The following is a 17,654-nucleotide window of genomic DNA, read 5'->3' on the forward strand; positions in this document are numbered from 1 at the left end:
GCTAACAGTTTCTACCTTAGTCTAAAAAGGTTTCCACTGCTAATAATTGGTATTTACAACTTGTAGCTTTTCTGAACAAGCGAGAAATTATCTAAACCAACTAAGGGCATTATAAATTCTGAACATGTCACACTATAAGACTAAAAAAGGAGTAAATTCTTTAAATCAAGACATTATCTTTACCTTTGTATACATAAAGAATAGCCAAGAGGAAAGTAAGGTAATCCATCTCTGGAACCTGTGTGGGAGGCCAGTCTACAGAAAGACAATTTATAATGTCACATTGAGAGCCCCAGCACGATGCACTGTTTCCTTCCTCTCAGATCCTATCAGCAGTGTCTTCTTTATCTGAAGTATGAACACAGGAAAAAGGTCTTAGCTTCAAAGTCAGGTTTGCTCTCGTACAAAGATGGGCAGATTTGAGTTACTTCTCTCCCGGGGAAATAGCTTATTTTCAAGCTTTCATTTTCTACAAAGATTCATTCATTCGAACAAACATTCTCTGAGTGCCTGCTCTGGGCCCAACTCTGCTCTAGGTGATGAGGATGCAGCAATTAATTAAAAAAATATATCCTTGCCATAATGGAACTTACATTCTAGTGGGAGGAGGCAGAAAATAAAATAGAGAAGGACAAAATAGAGTTAAGTGGTAAGTGCATGAAGAAAAACAAAGCAGGACCGGGATGGCGTGGTAGTGTTCCCCCATGGATAGGAGGGCTGGGAAGTCTGCACTGAGAATGTGAGATTGGGGCAGAGTCTACAGGGCACAGGAAGGGGCCTGCAGCTCCACCAGCATGGACGGCCCATGGGGCATGGCCTTCCTGTCCCCTCTGCCTCTTCGCTGACCTCAGGCATTTGCTTAGGGAGTGATGAAGGGACCGCTGAAGGCCCTCCAGATTCCAAAGTATCGTGGCTCAGGGAATATACAAATCCACAATTATCGTTGATTTTTTAAAACTTTTTATTTTGAAATAATTGTACAGTCACAGGAATTTGCAGAAATACTGCAGAGAGGATCTGTGTACCCTTCACCTAATTTCCCCCATGGTTCTGTCTTATATAATCTTAGTAGGTACGTCATTGCTCCCTTCCCTCTCTTATAAAATAACAGTTCAGTTGCCTAAGAACTTGCTGGGAACGTATAACCACGTCAGCATAAAAATATATTATTGCCTCTGTAACAAGAGGCAACAATGTAAGAATGCATCTGACCCCTGATGAGAGGTTCAAAATAAAAGAGGGTAAAAATTGAGAAAAGCGGGGGCAGGCACCACTAAAGACAACTTTGCCTGATGCTGACTCTGAGCCTATGTGATTCCATCCCAAAGTTCACCAGCAGGTGTCTTCTCCTTAACATCAGTATCTAATGTGGGAACTTTCTCAGGAAACATGAAATCAAATATGAAATAAAAAATGTAATGATAATCAGAACAAAATTATAATGTGTCCATATGATAACATATAGTGCTGCCTTATGGTTACAGAACATTCTATTTTCCAAAACCTTTCACATCTATATTATCTGTGCCTATAACAGCTCTGTGATATAGTCAGATGAAGTAACTCTCATCTCTGTCTTGTAAGTAATTTAATGAAGCAATTTGATGAAAATTTTACTGAGCTCTACCAGGTACCCTGCTTAGGTCCTGGAGACACAAGCATGAGAAAGACACAGTCTCTGCCCTCTAGTCATGCATAACGTATTGGGTCAGATAGATTAAAGGAGCAATTCATTATAATAAAACTAGATCATTTCTTTGATCAAGTTTTACAACATCCCAGAGAGGAACAATTCATTCTAACAGATTTGGGGAACATTTCGTAAAAAAAAAAAAAAAAAGGCAAGTGTACCACACCCTGGGCCTTCCAACCTGAATGAGACATTCCGAGTAGACAAATAAGAAGAGGAGATAAAGGGGCAAAACACGGGGCATTTCAGGAAATGATGTGATTACCAGCTAGGGGGTGGGAGGGGACAAAAATGAAATTGGGTCTTGTTTGAAATTGTCTTGAATGACATCCATAAGGGAGTTCAAACTTGACATCTTTTTTTTTTTTTTTTTTTTTTTTTGCGGTACGCGGGCCTCTCACTGCTGTGGCCTCTCCCGTTGCGGAGCACAGGCTCCGGACGCGCAGGCTCAGCGGCCATGGCTCACGGGCCCAGCCGCTCCGCGGCATGTGGGATCTTCCCGGACCGGGGCACGAACCCGTGTCCCCTGCATCGGCAGGCGGACTCTCAACCACTGCACCACCAGGGAAGCCCCGAAACTTGACATCTTGCTTACATCTGTCACTCCAGCACCAAGCACGATTCCTGGGACATGTGTCTATGGCATAAACAATAACAGCTCTAGGAGGAACTTGTTTTTAAAAATCATTGTAGCTGGAGCCATTGAGAGGAGATGGGGACAGACAATGACAAGAGATTAGACTGTGTAGATAGATAGGATGAAGATTTTCTGATACAATTCTAAGAGCAAGTGGAAGCTGTTGGCGGCTTTTAGGCACCAGAATTACATGACCTGATTTAAATTCTTAGAAAGAGAGCTGAGCATCACCCGTTTCCCTCTCCTCACTCTTAACAAAAACCTGTTTTGGTTTGGGCATCCATTTCTCCCACACCACCGGGATATTATGACAAATCTGAGCTATTCCACTGACAACTATGACTAATTCGGGGGCTGGAGGTGGAGAAGCCAAGCGTGGACTGAGTAGATCCAATCAGAGTCAAGGAAATTATATTTCACGTCAGAAAGACAGAAAGACCCTCAGTGAATGCCTGCCCCCCGCACTGGGAGTAAGGACTCAGGAATGTGGGAGGATTACTGGAAAACAGGTGCTCATTGATAATAACTAGTAGTAACCCCTTCATTCGCAAGGCACCGAAGTCAGCGTAGCTAAAGGATGAAGAAAGCAGAAGGGCACTTGCATTCTGATATGTCTAAACTCAAAGGACCTAGAGGTCTCGGATGTGAACGAAAGGTGCAGAAAGACACTGGACTGAAGATAAAGTTCAGCTGTTACAACTTTGCTAAGGATGAGCCCTATTTATCAACGTCTAACCAAAGGCAAACAGAGACTGGCCCGGAGCTATTTTTGTTGTGTAGGCAGACATTTTTTGCATGATTTATGAAGGGATTTTGGCTCAAGGTTTTTCTTCTATTAGAGCTGTCTGTATAAAAGAGCTTCATCCTCAAGGATGACATTAATCAAGATATTCCTGGATTTCTCTACTGTTAATACGTCTCAGCAAACCTCAGAAGTGACTTTGCTCACAAGTTCATCTGGGTTGGGTGCCCCTAGGTGGCCTGGGCTGGGTGCCCCTCTTCAGACCTGTTGCTTCCTCTGCTGGCTGTCCTTGCAGACCTTCCCCACCTCCTCAGACGCACTGCTCTGCCCTCTGTGAGATGTTCTGCTTTCCCGGATGCCGGGGCCCTTTCTGAAACTCGGAGGATCCTAGTCTCCACTTGGTTCCCCAAGCCAGCATTCCCCAGCCCGCGCTGAGACTCCTGCTGTGTCTGGGAGCCCATTCCTGCTCCCACATCTTTCCTCCCCAGCTTGGACAACTGTCCACATGCTGGGGAGCCGAGGCCTGTGAAAGAGAAAACCTGGGCTAAGCCCTGAGAACAAGCCGCTGGGCTGGCAGGGTCACAGCTGTGTGGTCCTTAGTCCCCTCCCTTGTTTTTAGAGGCAGACCTGATGGTGCCCGTGGCTGGGAGGTCTGGGCTGCTCAGAGGCTCCTGCTTCCAGGGGGTGCAGGTGGTCCAGGTTTCCACTCCCTGCCTCACAGCATCTTCTTAAGAGAATCTTTCCAACCAGGGCCTGTGGCGAGTCACAGACCTGCCCCCAGGACAGGTTCCACTGCCGCTGAGGGGCCATAAAAACTTACTTCCATTCAAAGCAGAGATTTTAGTTCAGCCTCAGGGGGATCCTCCAGAAACAGCCAGCCCACTGTCCCATTGCTGGAAATAGTTTGGCTGGAACTCAGACATGCCCGTCTGTCTACGTGTCTACGTAGACAGTGGCTGTTTCCGTGCCACTATGAGTAGCTGCAGCAGGGACCGCGTGGCCTGCAGAGCCACAAGTATTAACTTTCTGGCCCTTTGCAGAAAAGTTCACCAGCCCTTGCTTAGGGTTATTTAAACCTGGAGAGCGAACCTTTATTACTGAAGTTCATCCCTGCTCAGGCTTACTTGAAGGAAGGTAGTTTAAGCCTGATAGCCCGACACTGGTAAAAGAGCTAAATTTTCTTATTCTCAAGACCCAAACTACCAGATTTTCCCAGGAACAGACTGAGAAAAAGGACTTTATGCAACACCCTTTTACTATACTATGCCCATCAGTAAACGTACAGGTTCACAGAGATCAACCATTCTGCGAATTAATTAAAGCTTTTCCCCGCAGCTCTCCTCCTGCTTTCCCTACTGGTCATCCTCCTGTATCCACAGCCCGACTCCCTGCCCACTAATAATTTTAAAAGTGTGAACGTGGTCACACCCAGTCTTTTTTCTAGAAGGTTACTGACCTTGAGATGTGAGCGCCCTGCTCGCTCTGACTCTTCTTTCCCGGTATGTGTCTTGGTTAAGGGCTTCCTGTTTACCATGGCCTCTTGGCCTCACCCCCTTTTGGTCAAGGCCATCTCCCCGGCTGTGCTCATCCCCTAGTTTGCATCTTGGGAGCAGCTGGGGGCGTTCGTCCTATGCCCTCTCCACCAGAGCTCCCTCAGGTTGGAGCTGAAGTAAATCACTAATATTTCACTAAAGGAGGATTAAAACCAGTCAAGAAGTGTCCCTGCTTCTGGAAGCATCTTTACCGTTTTAGCTTCTCAGACTCATTCCCAACTCAGATATACTTCTGTCCTTCTCTTTGCCCCACCTAAGCTTCTACAGTCTGAAAGGATATACTTTCACTGTGAATGTTCTAACTCTGAACTGAAACTACACACAAAAAACTTGAAATTGGTTACTTTGCCTTTTCTTCCCCATCTGCTTTCCTGCCAATCAAAGCACTTCAGAGTCAGAAGTCTCTGAAGTGCAGGAAGCTTATCTCTGCCCATATCTCAGGGCATTTGAATCCTACCTCCTAGATACGGTGTTGTTTTCTGACTCTCTGATTCTCTGACACAAAAAGCACACAAAGTTGGTGGTTTCGTAAGAACTGTCCCCGCAAGTCTATCAGCTTCTTTGTCCCAGACATGAAATAGTTTCTAGGTTGTTCCAGAGGACAGCAGAGTTAGTTTTACTCATCCTTTTGATGTACTAGGGAATGGAGGTTAAACCACCATGAAGGGCTGTGGCTGAAGTTGAGTTCATGCAATTCGTGGAAATACTGGGGAGAAAACATGGCATCTGACAGAAGAGAAGCCACTTGCTGGGGGCTAACCTGCCCCAAACACTGAACGACAGGTCACACACTCGGGCTGGCCTCTTCTGCACACTGTGTATGCCTGAAAGCATCAAAAGACCTTGAAGTGCTGCCTTGCACCACACAAATATCTTTTGAGCACTTAATTGTGGGACAGAGGAAGCTTCCTACAACACCTGCTTGACTTGTGTCACTCTCTTCAAGGCCTCACCATCCTCAAAAGAATATCCAACTTCTTACCGACTTACGAGGCCAGATACACTTGAACTCTGCTGTTTTTTCCTGTCTTACATCTTACATCTTTGCTCACTCCCTTCCTTCACTCCAGACCCACCTAATAGTTTGGGCTTAAAGGTGCTGCTTACCTAAAAAATGAAGGTGGTTTACTGATCTCATGCAGCCCAGAGAGCAGCTCTGAATGGAAACCAGGATCCCTTCAAAGATTTCAAAACAAATGCACCTCTGCTGGGACCAGAGGGGGATCTGCTCCGTTCCTTCGTAACAGCAAGACTATCTGCACAGGCATTGCCATTCTGATACAATCAGGCTTGAAATAATAATAAGCAACAAACCATGCAGGAAACCAATATAGAACTTTTTCATCAGAGTTCCCTCTGGCTAAAGAGTGAGTTAGTGAAAGAAGTAACCAGATCTGTGGCGGAAGCTCGGCTCATGCAAGAAGTCAGTCAACCTCACTGAGGAATAATATCAAGAATATGGCTGAGCAAAGGGAAGAGGCCTCCTGGAGGAGAAGAAGATGCTCTGAGCAACTGTGAGACATGAAATACTCTCTTACTTCACTCAAAGGGCTTTCTTTGTCTTATGGGAATGGTTTACCATCTTTTCAACACTAACATCTAAACTCCTGTGTCACGCAATGCTCTAGTCGGTCAGGATTGGGTAGATGTTTCACATACGTGTAAAATGTTTTCCCGTAATTAAATTGCATCAAATAAAGTGTAATTAGGTCTCATGGAAAACGTTTTTTCAGAAATGAGTAGACAGTGAATGGTGGCTCTGCAAGTCAGGTTGTCAGCCTCTTTTTAATAAACCCAGAATTAATTTGGGTTTAAAAAACAGAATTACCGATGTTCAGCATATGACAACAGTGACACTTCAGTACAGCAGGGAAAGAACTCGTTGTCTACTGTAGGGTGTTAGTGAAAGTGACTGCCTATTGGGAAAAGCTGCAGTCGGCATCCACCCCCTGGGCAGCAGGACCTCCTCACGCCCACCAGAGGGCCCGCACAGCTAGTGCCTGGGTGGGGGACCTAGACTCTTGCCAACACATTTATTCCATCGGAATCCAAATCCAAAGCTTGAGGATTCAAAGTAGGGGATCAGCAGGGCCCCAGGGCCCATTCTGGCCAGACGGCAGCAGGGCTGCGGCCCTACCAATGCCCAACACAGCAGCACACAGGCTCTGCCAGCAGCAGGGGAGCTGGGTGTCCCCGTGGAGTGGCGGCAGGGCCTGTGCCGGCTGCAGGGGTGTCTTCGCAGGCCTGCGGGGGTGGCCCTGGGGGAACTGTGGCCGGCCTAGTGGCACGGAGCCGGTGCCCCCCAACTCACACCCATTCGTTCTGTGACCTGCTCCGCGTCCCCTGTCCCTTCAAGTTGCTTCCTTTTCACCTTAGACAGAAGTACTTTGGAAAGGTACAACTAAGGACCCTGATCACTACACTCAACTGTCACAGCAGCACACATTTCAAAGGTATTAATAATTTGAAAAAGAAAAATATTCTAAACAAGGGGAGAATATATTTTATAAGCTTGAGGGTAGAGATGGATTTTTGGTTTTGAGATTAAATACACACAGAATATGTATATATATAAATATATTAAGGTACACATTTTAAGATGTGCATATATATATGTGTGTGTGTATATATATATATATATATACACATATAAAATGCCAAAGCCAGGGAAAATGTGACCGCTTTTCCTACATAAAAACTTAAAACTCTGGCGTGACAAATATCACACACTAACAAAGCAAAAGGCAGGACAGTCGGGAGAGGGATGACATAGAAGTACAGTATTTTCTAAGTGCAAAGTACTTAAATATCAATGACAGAAAGAAATCCCACAAACGTCCCAATAGAAAACAGGCAATGGATGCTAAACATCAATTCACATAAGAAGCACTACAGATAGAAAAATGTAAAAAGCTATTTGATCTCACCAGTTGTAATAAATGAAATCAATGAATAAATAAAAATGAAAACAATGACAAATTAATTTTTGCATGTCAAATATGTAAATATACAAATGAGAAGAATGATAGTGACCACTGTTAACAAGAGCAGATGGAAACACAAATGCTATATGCTGTGAGTGCAAATGCACACAGGTACACATTTTCTATGCAGAAGAGTTGAGATACGACTTATTGTATCCTCTGACCCAGCACGGTCACCACAAGATAGTTATCTTAAAGAATAATAAATTGAGCAAAGATCTGTGTTTAAAATGGAAATGTTTATTACAGCATTATTTCTATTAATGAAAACAGGAAACAATCTGCATGCCTTTCTCTAGTGGACTGGCTCAATTAATTGTGCTAAGTCCATAGGCTGGGATGCTCTGCAGCTCTTTAATGGTTATGCAGATCTATATTTAGACGTGCAAAATGTCTGTAATATACCAAGTGAAGAACTTTTTTCAACACACGTCCACTCATAAAAATAAGACAGCAAATGAGCCATTCTGAAAAGTTCTACCCAGACTGGGAGCCCTCACTCTCTCCTCACCTGGTGTGGCATTGCTGGGCCCAGCAGGCAGCACCCAGGACTCCACTGGCCACTGTCTTCTTCTTCCTCCTCTGTTTATCAACCTTCCCTCTCCTGATGGTCTCAAGGTTTCAAGGAAATAAATACTTGCACACACATTTTCAGGACTCCTGCCCTGAGTATCAGGCCCGGGTAAGTACTAAGTTCTTCTTTGGGAATTGGTTCTAAAGACCCCAGGAAGCAGCAGACAGCCACTGTCCATGGACGGATGGGGACTGGCAGATATTCACTATCTCTTCTCTGCAGCCATCCCCTGACAGAGCTCATTCCTTTCTCCTCTGCATCCCACATTACTCTGTGCTGCTGCTATGTGATAACACTCCCCCTGCATTATGGTTAGTCAGTGAGAGAGAGTGAGAGTTACTCCCCTATAAACAAGAGTATGGGCTTTGCAAAGAGACTTATGTTCAAATCCTGATCCATCTTGGACTAGCCGTGGGGCCTCCAGCTCCCAGGACTTTGATGACAGCAAAGACCCTGCCAGCCCCAGGGGAGCACCCAGGCTGGCAAACCCCACCCTCATGTTATCCCAGCCAAGTGCCCTCCACCCAGATGGGGAATTTCAGACAAAGCTCTGAATATTTTATTCAGCCTCTTATACTCTCAATACTGCTGCATCCCAGGTACTTTAAAGAAATTTTTTACTTTCCAAAACAGCACTAAACATACATGTGCTAGGATACAAAATTAATATACAGAAATATGTTGCATTTCTATACACTAATAATGAACTATCAGAAAGAGAAATTAAGAAAACAAACCCATTTACAATCGCATAGAAAAGAATAAATTACCTAGGAATAAACCTACCTAAGGAGGTAAAATATTTGTACTCAGAAAATGATAAGACCCTGATGAAAGAAATTGAAGATGTCACAAACAGATAGAAAGATATACTGTGTTTGTGGATTGGAATAATAATATTGTTAAAATGACCATACTATTCAAGGAAATCTACAGATTCAATCTAATCCATATCAAAATACTAAGCATAGGGCTTCCCTGGTGGCGCAGCGGTTGAGAGTCCGCCTGCCGATGCAGGGGACATGGGTTCGTGTCCCGGTCCAGGAAGATCCCACATGCTGCGGAGCAGCTGGGCCTGTGAGCCATGGCCGCTGAGCCTGTGCGTCCGGAGCCTGTGCTCCGCAACGGGAGAGGCCACAACAGTGAGAGGCGCATGTACCGCCAAAAAAAATAAATTAAAAAAAAAATACCAAGCGTATTTTTCTCAGAACAAGAAGAAATAATCCTACAATTTGTATAGAAACACAAAAGACCCCAAATAGCCAAAACAATCTTGAGAAAGAAGAATAGAGCTGGAGGTATTACACTCCCTGACTTCAGACTATACTACAGTATACTACTAAAGCTACAGTAATCAAAACAGTATGATACTGGCACAGAAACAGACACATAGCTCAATGGAACAGAATAGAGAACCCAGAAATAAACCCATGCACTTATGGTCATTTAATCTACGACAAGGAGACAAGAATATTCAATGGAGAAGAGACAGTCTCTTCAATAAGTGGTGCTGGGAAATCTGAATAGCTACATGTAAAAGAATGAAATTAGAACACCATACACAAAAATAAACTAAAAATGGATTAAAGACCTAAATATATGAGGAAAACATATGCAGAACACTCTTTGATATAAATTGTAGCAATATTTTTGGGGATCTGTCTCCTAAAGCAAAGGAAATAAAAGCAAAATAAACAAATGGGACCTAATTAGACTTAAAAGCTTTTGTACAGCAAAGGAAACCATCCACAAAAAGAAAAGACAATCTACAGACTAGGAGAAAATATTTGCTAATGATATGACCAATAAGGGATTAATATCCAGCATATATAAACAGTTTATATAACTCAAGAAAACAAACAACCTGAATTTTAAAAAATGGGCAGAAGACTTGAATAGATGTTTCTCCAAAGAATACAATGCTCAACATTGCTAATCATCAGGGAAATGCAAATCAAAACCACAATGAGATGTTACCTCACACCTGTCAGAATGGCCATCATGAAAAGAACATAAATAACAAAGGTTGGCAAGGATGTGGAAAAAAGGGAACCCTTGCACACTGTTGGTGGGAATGTAGATTGGTGCAGCCACTGTGGAAAACAGTAGGGAGGTTTCTCAAAAAACTAAAAATAGAATTGCTATATGACCCAGCAATTCCACTCCTTGGTATTCAAAAACAAACCCCCAAAACCTTCATTCAAAAAGATACGTGCACCCCAGTGTTTGTGGCAGCATTATTTACAATTGCCAACATATGGAAGCAACCTAAGTGTCCATCAAAAGATGAATGGATAAAGAAGATGTAGTATAAATAAATACACTATAATACTACTCAGCCATAAAAAGGAATGAAATATTTCCATTTGCAACAACATGGATGGACTTGAAGGATATTATGTTAAGTGAAATAAGTCAGAGAAAGACAAATACTGTATGATTATCACTTATATGTGGAATGTAAAAAATAAAACAAACTAGTGAATGTAACAAAAAAGAAACAGAAAACAAACTAATGACTACCAGTGGGGAGAGGAAAGGAGGAAGGGGCAAGATAGGGGTAGGGGATTAAGAGTTACAAACTAGTATGTATAAAATAAATAAGCTACAACAATATATTGTACAACATGGGTAATATAGCCAATATTTCATAACAACTGTAAATGGAATATAGTCTTTAAAAATTGTGGATTACTACCTTGTACACCTGAAACTTATGTAATATTGTACATCACCTACACCTCAATTTAAAAAACCATATACATACTTAAATTAGGTCCTTGATAGATATTGTTATCGCAAATTTCTGAATTTTTATTTTTGTTGTCATAGTTGTTCCTCTGCTTTGCTGGTGCCCTGAGGACAGTTTTGTCTGCAGTCGAGTAATGGAGCTTATATTTGAGCTGTTTGGTTAAAAATTACACCAAGGTCATTGTCCCCATAGCCTGTCACCATGGCAGGGTAACTAGATAAGGGAAAGTTTGCTGCCTCAGCTACACAAGGCCCCACATCTTCCTGTAATTTGAATCCAGAATAAATGTAGTCTAATGTAGATAGGGTCCCATCTCTCTCTGGAGCTCCCCAGAATGGCTCCAACATTCACCTGGTTGAACTGGTGTGTTTATTAACAGCCTCCCATTTCATTCTCAAAAGTGTCTTGGTTTGGATAATAGGTCATCTTAAAAGCCACCTCAGATAGCTGTGGGTTTGAAGTCCCATGAGCAAGGAAACCCTTCAGTCCTGGACAAATCAGGATAGTTGGTCTCCACTTATACAGCAGTAACAAAGACCACCTGGGTCCTGGTGCTGGGTCCAGCCCATCTTCATTCCTGGTCAGCTCCTGGTCACCTTGGGAGGCTATGGTGTCTTTTCTACCCAGCCCTCAATCAGGATTACCCTTATCCATCATAAAGCTTCTAACACTGCTGGCTCTCAAGGAGGCAGGGCCAGAGTCTCCATCCTCCTCTCCCCGGTGCATGTGGCCTCTTTGAAAAGTTTCCACCAGGTCCTGTGAAAGGCAAGCTGGGTCAGACAGAAAAACAGTCCTTCTATTTCCTTCCCTCAGGGCAATGGGAGCCTACCCACTTCATGTGTATCCACTCTGAGGGGGTAAGCAGTGATCCTTCTGAAAGTCAAATTATGACCTGTGGTGACCCTCTCTTTCCCACACTAGATATAGAAGGAGCCAGCTCCTTTTTCAAAATGAATAGATGAACCAATATATAAATAGTTTACATTCCTTCTAACCTGATGCTGCACTATATATAAAACTGTGCCTTTTGTCTTATTTTTATCTGCTTTGCGTCTGTCTCTGGATCCCCCAACTTGAATGTGAGTTCCTTGAGTGCAAAGACTGCCTTGTTCACTGCTGTGCTGAGTGTGACCCACTGTCCTGGTTTGCCTGAGGCCAAGCAGTTTCCCACGACATGGGATTTCAGTGTTAAAACCAGGACAGTTCCAGGTAGGCCTCGGCAGTTGTAACTAACTGTATCCCCAATCCAAAAGCGATGGCCAGTATGTAGCAGGTGTTCAATAAACAATAACTATGATCTAACTTTATCTTATATATTTGGCTTATTTTCAGTCATTTTACCACGTTTCCCATTTATTTCAATCTTCTCTGCTATTCTGAGCACCAGCATGCCTTTCTCTCTCTTAATTTCCTCTGAGGAACCATTCTGCCACTTCAGTGCTCTAAATAAAAAGCTGAGATGTCCTCAAAGTTCAAAGTTGCATCACGGGCATAATTTTCCTTGTAGTAGAGCTATGTAGTCAAATTGTTCCTTTACCAACATGGATCAGATTTCATAGTTTAGCATAAACAGGCTGAAACTCTTTAGTTTCCTGCATTTATTAAAACCAGAAATTAAAATATCTATTATTTTTTAATGAGAATGCTAAAATTATCTGGCTGACAGGTTAATACCCGGGACACGCTTCATTCATGGGGGGTACAATATCCATTTCCCTAATGCCGAGGCTGAAAACTGGTGTCACCTTTGGGTCATCTTTTTCAACCCCTCATATTCAATCACCAAATGCTACAGAGTTAAAGAAAGTATTTAAAAAAGCAACCTCTACATCTGTGCTCTCACCGGCCTAGTCCTCAAAGCATCCAACATGGGAGCATAGATTCACTTGCTTCTAACTCATCCTACAACTGCCCTTGGATCTACTTTCCTAATAACTACTTTCTGAGTAATAAAATTGATAGCTATTTTTCTGATCATCTCACTTAACCCTTCAACTATAAACAGCACAGGTAATGACTATTAAATGGTTACCAGTTGCCTGACACTTCTCTAAGGCTTTACATGTTTTATTCATTAAAACTTTAAAAAATCTTAGAAAGTAAGAATTGTTACTATTCTTACATTACATGTGAGGAAACAGGCACAGAGTGATTAAGTAACTTTCCCAATGTTCCCCACACCTTTTAGGTAGCAAAACCAGGATTTGGACTCAGATGTTTGACTGTAGAGTACACACTCTTTACCTCAACATCCTACTGCCCCCCCATGGAGTCATGTTTTTTCCCCACTCAACAGATAATGAAGTGGGCTTTCAGCAGGTAGGAAACATTCCTGAAGTTCCATGTGTGAGCCACTGCAGCACACTGCCTTTCTTCTATGGTACTCCCCAGGTCAGAAATTTTCATTAGAAAAAATTATTTCATATGGCAATGTTTCCCAAAGTGCATCTTCCAATTATCATAGACATTATGGAAAATGTGGATTTTGTGGATAAACTGGATTTGGAAACTTTACACTCTTTAATCCCCTTTTGGAAATACAGATATCATTCAATGCAGCATATTAAAGGTTCTGAGAAAATCAGGAATGAAGAAGCCTACTGAATTTAGTTTAAACCACTGTTTCTCAAACTAGTTTGACTGTGAAATTACATCTTTATGTATCCTCTATTAGCATACGTATCAGAACATACTGTGGAAAATGGTGTGCAATAGATTCACATCTAAACACCTTGGCTTCATTTTCAAAGTCTTACATAGTGTACTCCCTTCTTCACCTGTCCAAAGTCACTTCTCATTTGAGAATCAAAAATAAATGTAACTCAATATATCAACAAGTTAAAGAAGAAAAATTATGTGATCATATTGATGAACACAGAAAAATCATTTGATAAAAAAATGTAACACCCACTCACAATAAAAGCCATGAGTTAGAAATGGAGGGGAATTACCTCAACTTGATCAAGATCATCTGCAAAGAACCCATAGCCAGGACTGAATGCTCTCCTCTTAAGACTGGGGAAAAAGTAAGGATGCTTGAACCATTGCTGTACAACATAGTACTAGATGTTCCAGCCACTGTAATAAAGCAAGAAAAAGAAATAAAAGGCACACAGATAGGGAAGGAAGACATAAAACTAGGCCAAACTGCAGAGGACATGATTGTTTATGTAGCAAACTCAAGAAATCTACAAAATCTTCTAGAACTAATAAGTGAGTTCAGTAAGTTTGCAGTATACAAGATCAACACCACAAAATCAACTGTATTTCTATATACTAATAATAATCATAGGGAAACTAAAATTTAAAACATAATACCATTTATAATCACTCCAAATAAAACAAAAGACTTAGGTGTCTGGTATACTTCTACCATGGGATACTACTCAACAATAAAAAAGATCAAACTATTGATACATGCAAAAACTTGGATAAATCTGCAGGGAATCATGCTGAGTAAAAAAAAAAAAAAAAAAAAAAAAGCCAGTCTCAAAGGTTTCATATTGAATGTATTCCATTTATACGACATTCTTGAAATGACAATTTTTTTTAAATTTAGAAATTTTAGAAAAGATTAGAAGTTGCCAGGGGTTAAAAATGGGGAGTGATGTGGGAAAGAAATATTTGTCATAACAGGCAACACAGAGGATCCTCATGATGTTGGAACTGTTTTGTATCTTGACTGTGGTGGGAGATATGCAGATTTACACAGGGGACAACACTGTAGAGATCTTAATATAATTAATGCAATTATTCTTGCATTAACATGATATACTTATGCATCTTATACAGCTTAATATAATAGAACTTAAAACACACATGCACCCACACACAAATGAGTACAAGTAAAACTGAGGAAAGCAGAATACTGTAGGTGGATTGCACCAATGTCAATGTCCTGGATGTGATATTGTACTCTATTTTGTAAGATGCTACCATTGGGGGAAACTGGGTAAAAATATATGGAGTCTCTCTGTATTATTTCTTACAATTGCATGTGAATCTACAATTATCTCAATGAAATTTCAATGAAAATAAAGAGAGAAGGCAATAACATAACATTTATGGTTCTTTGGTGCCCCACTGCCAGGAATCTTCTGTGAAGAGTCAGAACTGGGGACTCATTCACCTTTTAGGTGCCATCAAGAAGGGTATTTAGATTGGTTCAAGATGGCAGAGTAGAAGGACATGCTCTCACTCCCTCTTGCGAAAGCAGCGGAATCAAAACCACCTGCTGAACAATCATAGACAGGAAGACACTGGAACTCACCAAAGAAGATACACCACATCCAAAGACAAAGGAGAATCACAGTGAGATGGTAGGAGGGGCACAATCACAATAAAATCAAATCCCATAACTGCTGAGTGGGTGACTCACAAACTGGAGAAAACTTATACCACAGAAGTCCACCCACTGGAGTGAAGGTTCTGAGCCCCACTTCAGGCTTCCCAACCTGGGGGTCTGGCAAAAGGGAGGAGGAATTCCTAGAAAATAAGACTTTGAAGGCTAGCTGGATTTGATTGCAGGACTTCGACAGGACTGGGGGAAACAGAGACTCCATTCTTGGAGGGAACACACAAAGTAGTGTGTGCATCAGGACCCAGGGGAAGGAGCAGTGACCCCCATAGGAGACAGAACCAGACTTACCTGCTAGTGTTGGAGGGTCTCCAGCAGAGGCAGGGGTTGGCTGTGTCTCACCGTGAGGACAACGACACTGGCAGCAGAAATTCTGGGAGGTACTCTGTGGCGTGAGTCCTCACAGAGTCCACCATTAGCCCCCAAAACAGCCTGTAGGCTCCAGTGCTGGGTTGCCTCAGGTGAAACAACAAACAGGGAGGGAACCCAGTGCCATCAATCAGCACACAAGTGGATTAAAGTTTTACTGAGCTCTGCCCAGCAGAGAAACACCTAGCTCTATCTACAACAAGTCCCTCCCATCAGGAAGCTTGCCTCTTAGATAGCCTCATCCACCAGAGGGCAGACAGCAGAAGCAAGAAGAATAACAATCCTGCAGCCTGTGGAACAAAAACCACATTCATAGAAAGGTAGACAAGATGAAAAGGCAGAGGGCTATGTACCAGATGAAGGAACAAGATAAAACCCCAGAAAAACAACTAAATGAAGTGGAGATATGCAACTTTCCAGAAAGAGAATTCAGAATAATGACAGTGAAGATGATCCAGGACCTAGGAAATAGAATGGAGACAAAGATCGAGAAGATGCAAGAAATGTTTAACAAAGACCTAGAAGAATTAAAGAACAAACAAACAGAGATGAACAATACAATGACTGAAATGAAAAATACACTAGAAGGAATCAATAGCAGAATAACTGAGGCAGAAGAACGGATAAGTGACCTGGAAGACAGAACGGTGGAATTCACTGCGGTGGAACAGACTAAAGAAAAAAGAATGAAAAGAAATGAAGACAGGCTAAGAGACCTCTGGGACAACATTAAATGCAACAACATTCACATTATAGGGGTCCCAGAAGGAGGAGAGAGAGAGAAAGCACTCAAGAAAATATTTGAAGAGATTATAGTTGAAAACTTTCCTAACATGGGAAAGGAAATAGCCAGCCAAGTACAGGAAGCACAGAGAGTCCCATATAGGATAAACTCAAGAGGAAACATGCTAAGACACATACTAATCAAACTGGCAAAAATTAAAGACAAAGAAAAATTATTGAAAGCAGCAAGGGAAAAATGACAAATAACATACAAGGGAACTCCCATAAGGTTAACAGCTGATTTCTCAACAGAAACTCTACAAGCCAGAAGGGAGTGGCAGGACATATTTAAAGTGATGAAAGGGAATAACCTACAGCCAAGATTACTCTACCAAGCAAGGATTACTCTACCAATCTCATTCAGATTCAATGCAGAAATCAAAAGCATTACAGACAAGCAAAAGCTAAGAGAATTCAGCACCACCAAACCAGCTCTATAACAAATGCTAAAGGAATTTCTCTAAGTGAGAAACACAAGAGAAGAAAAGGACCTACAAAAACAAACCCAAAACAATTAAGAAAATGGTCATAGGAACATACATATCAATAATTACCTTAAATGTGAATGGATTAAATGCTCCAACCAAAAGACACAGGCTTGCTGAATGGATATAAAAACAAGACCCATATATAGGCTGTCTACAAGAGACCCACTTCAGACCTAGGGACACATACAGACTGAAAGTGAGGGGATGGAAAAAGATGTTCCATGCAAATGGAAATCAAAAGAAACCTGGAGTAGCAATACTCATATCAGATAAAATAGACTTTAAAATAAAGAATGTTACAAGAGACAAGGAAGGACACTGCATAATGATCAAGGGATCAATCCAAGAAGAAGACATAACAATTATAAATATATATGCACCCAACATCAGAGCACCTCAATACATAAGGCAACTGCTAACAGCTCTAAAAGAGGAAATCAACACAATAATAGTGGGGGACTTTAACACCTCACTTACACTAATGGACAGATCATCCAAACAGAAAATTAATAAGGAAACACAAGCTTTAAATGACACAATAGACCAGATAGATTTAATTGATATTTATGAAACATTCCATCCAAAAACAGCAGCTTACATTTTCTTCTCAAGTGCGCACGGAACATTCTACAGGATAGATCACATCTTGGGTCACAAATCAAATCTCAGTAAATTTAAGAAAATTGAAATCATATCAAGCATCTTTTCTGACCAAAACGCTATGA

The 17,654-nt window shown here is 41.8% G+C and overlaps 1 protein-coding gene across 3 annotated transcripts in view; it reads right to left on the reverse strand.

The window, feature by feature from the left end:
* CD226 (CD226 molecule) overlaps positions 1–15,681 on the reverse strand; it is a 102,131-nt gene extending 86,450 nt beyond the window's left edge. The window contains exons 1-3 of one of the 3 annotated variants that reach the window (XM_060029566.1): positions 15,581–15,681; positions 13,884–14,010; positions 184–348 (exon numbers count right to left, since the gene is read on the reverse strand). In XM_060029566.1, the coding sequence (XP_059885549.1) occupies positions 184–229 (46 nt within the window). In that variant the 5' untranslated portion in view covers positions 230–348; positions 13,884–14,010; positions 15,581–15,681. Of the gene's footprint in view, positions 1–183; positions 349–4,525; positions 4,603–8,117; positions 8,208–13,883; positions 14,011–15,580 lie in introns of those variants that run through there. The other 2 variants (XM_060029569.1, XM_060029568.1) reach the window with 2 other exon arrangements.
* Between the last annotated feature and the right edge of the window lie 1,973 nt (positions 15,682–17,654).

The sequence above is a fragment of the Delphinus delphis genome, chromosome 13, assembly GCF_949987515.2.
Source record: "Delphinus delphis chromosome 13, mDelDel1.2, whole genome shotgun sequence".
NCBI lineage: Eukaryota > Metazoa > Chordata > Mammalia > Artiodactyla > Delphinidae > Delphinus > Delphinus delphis.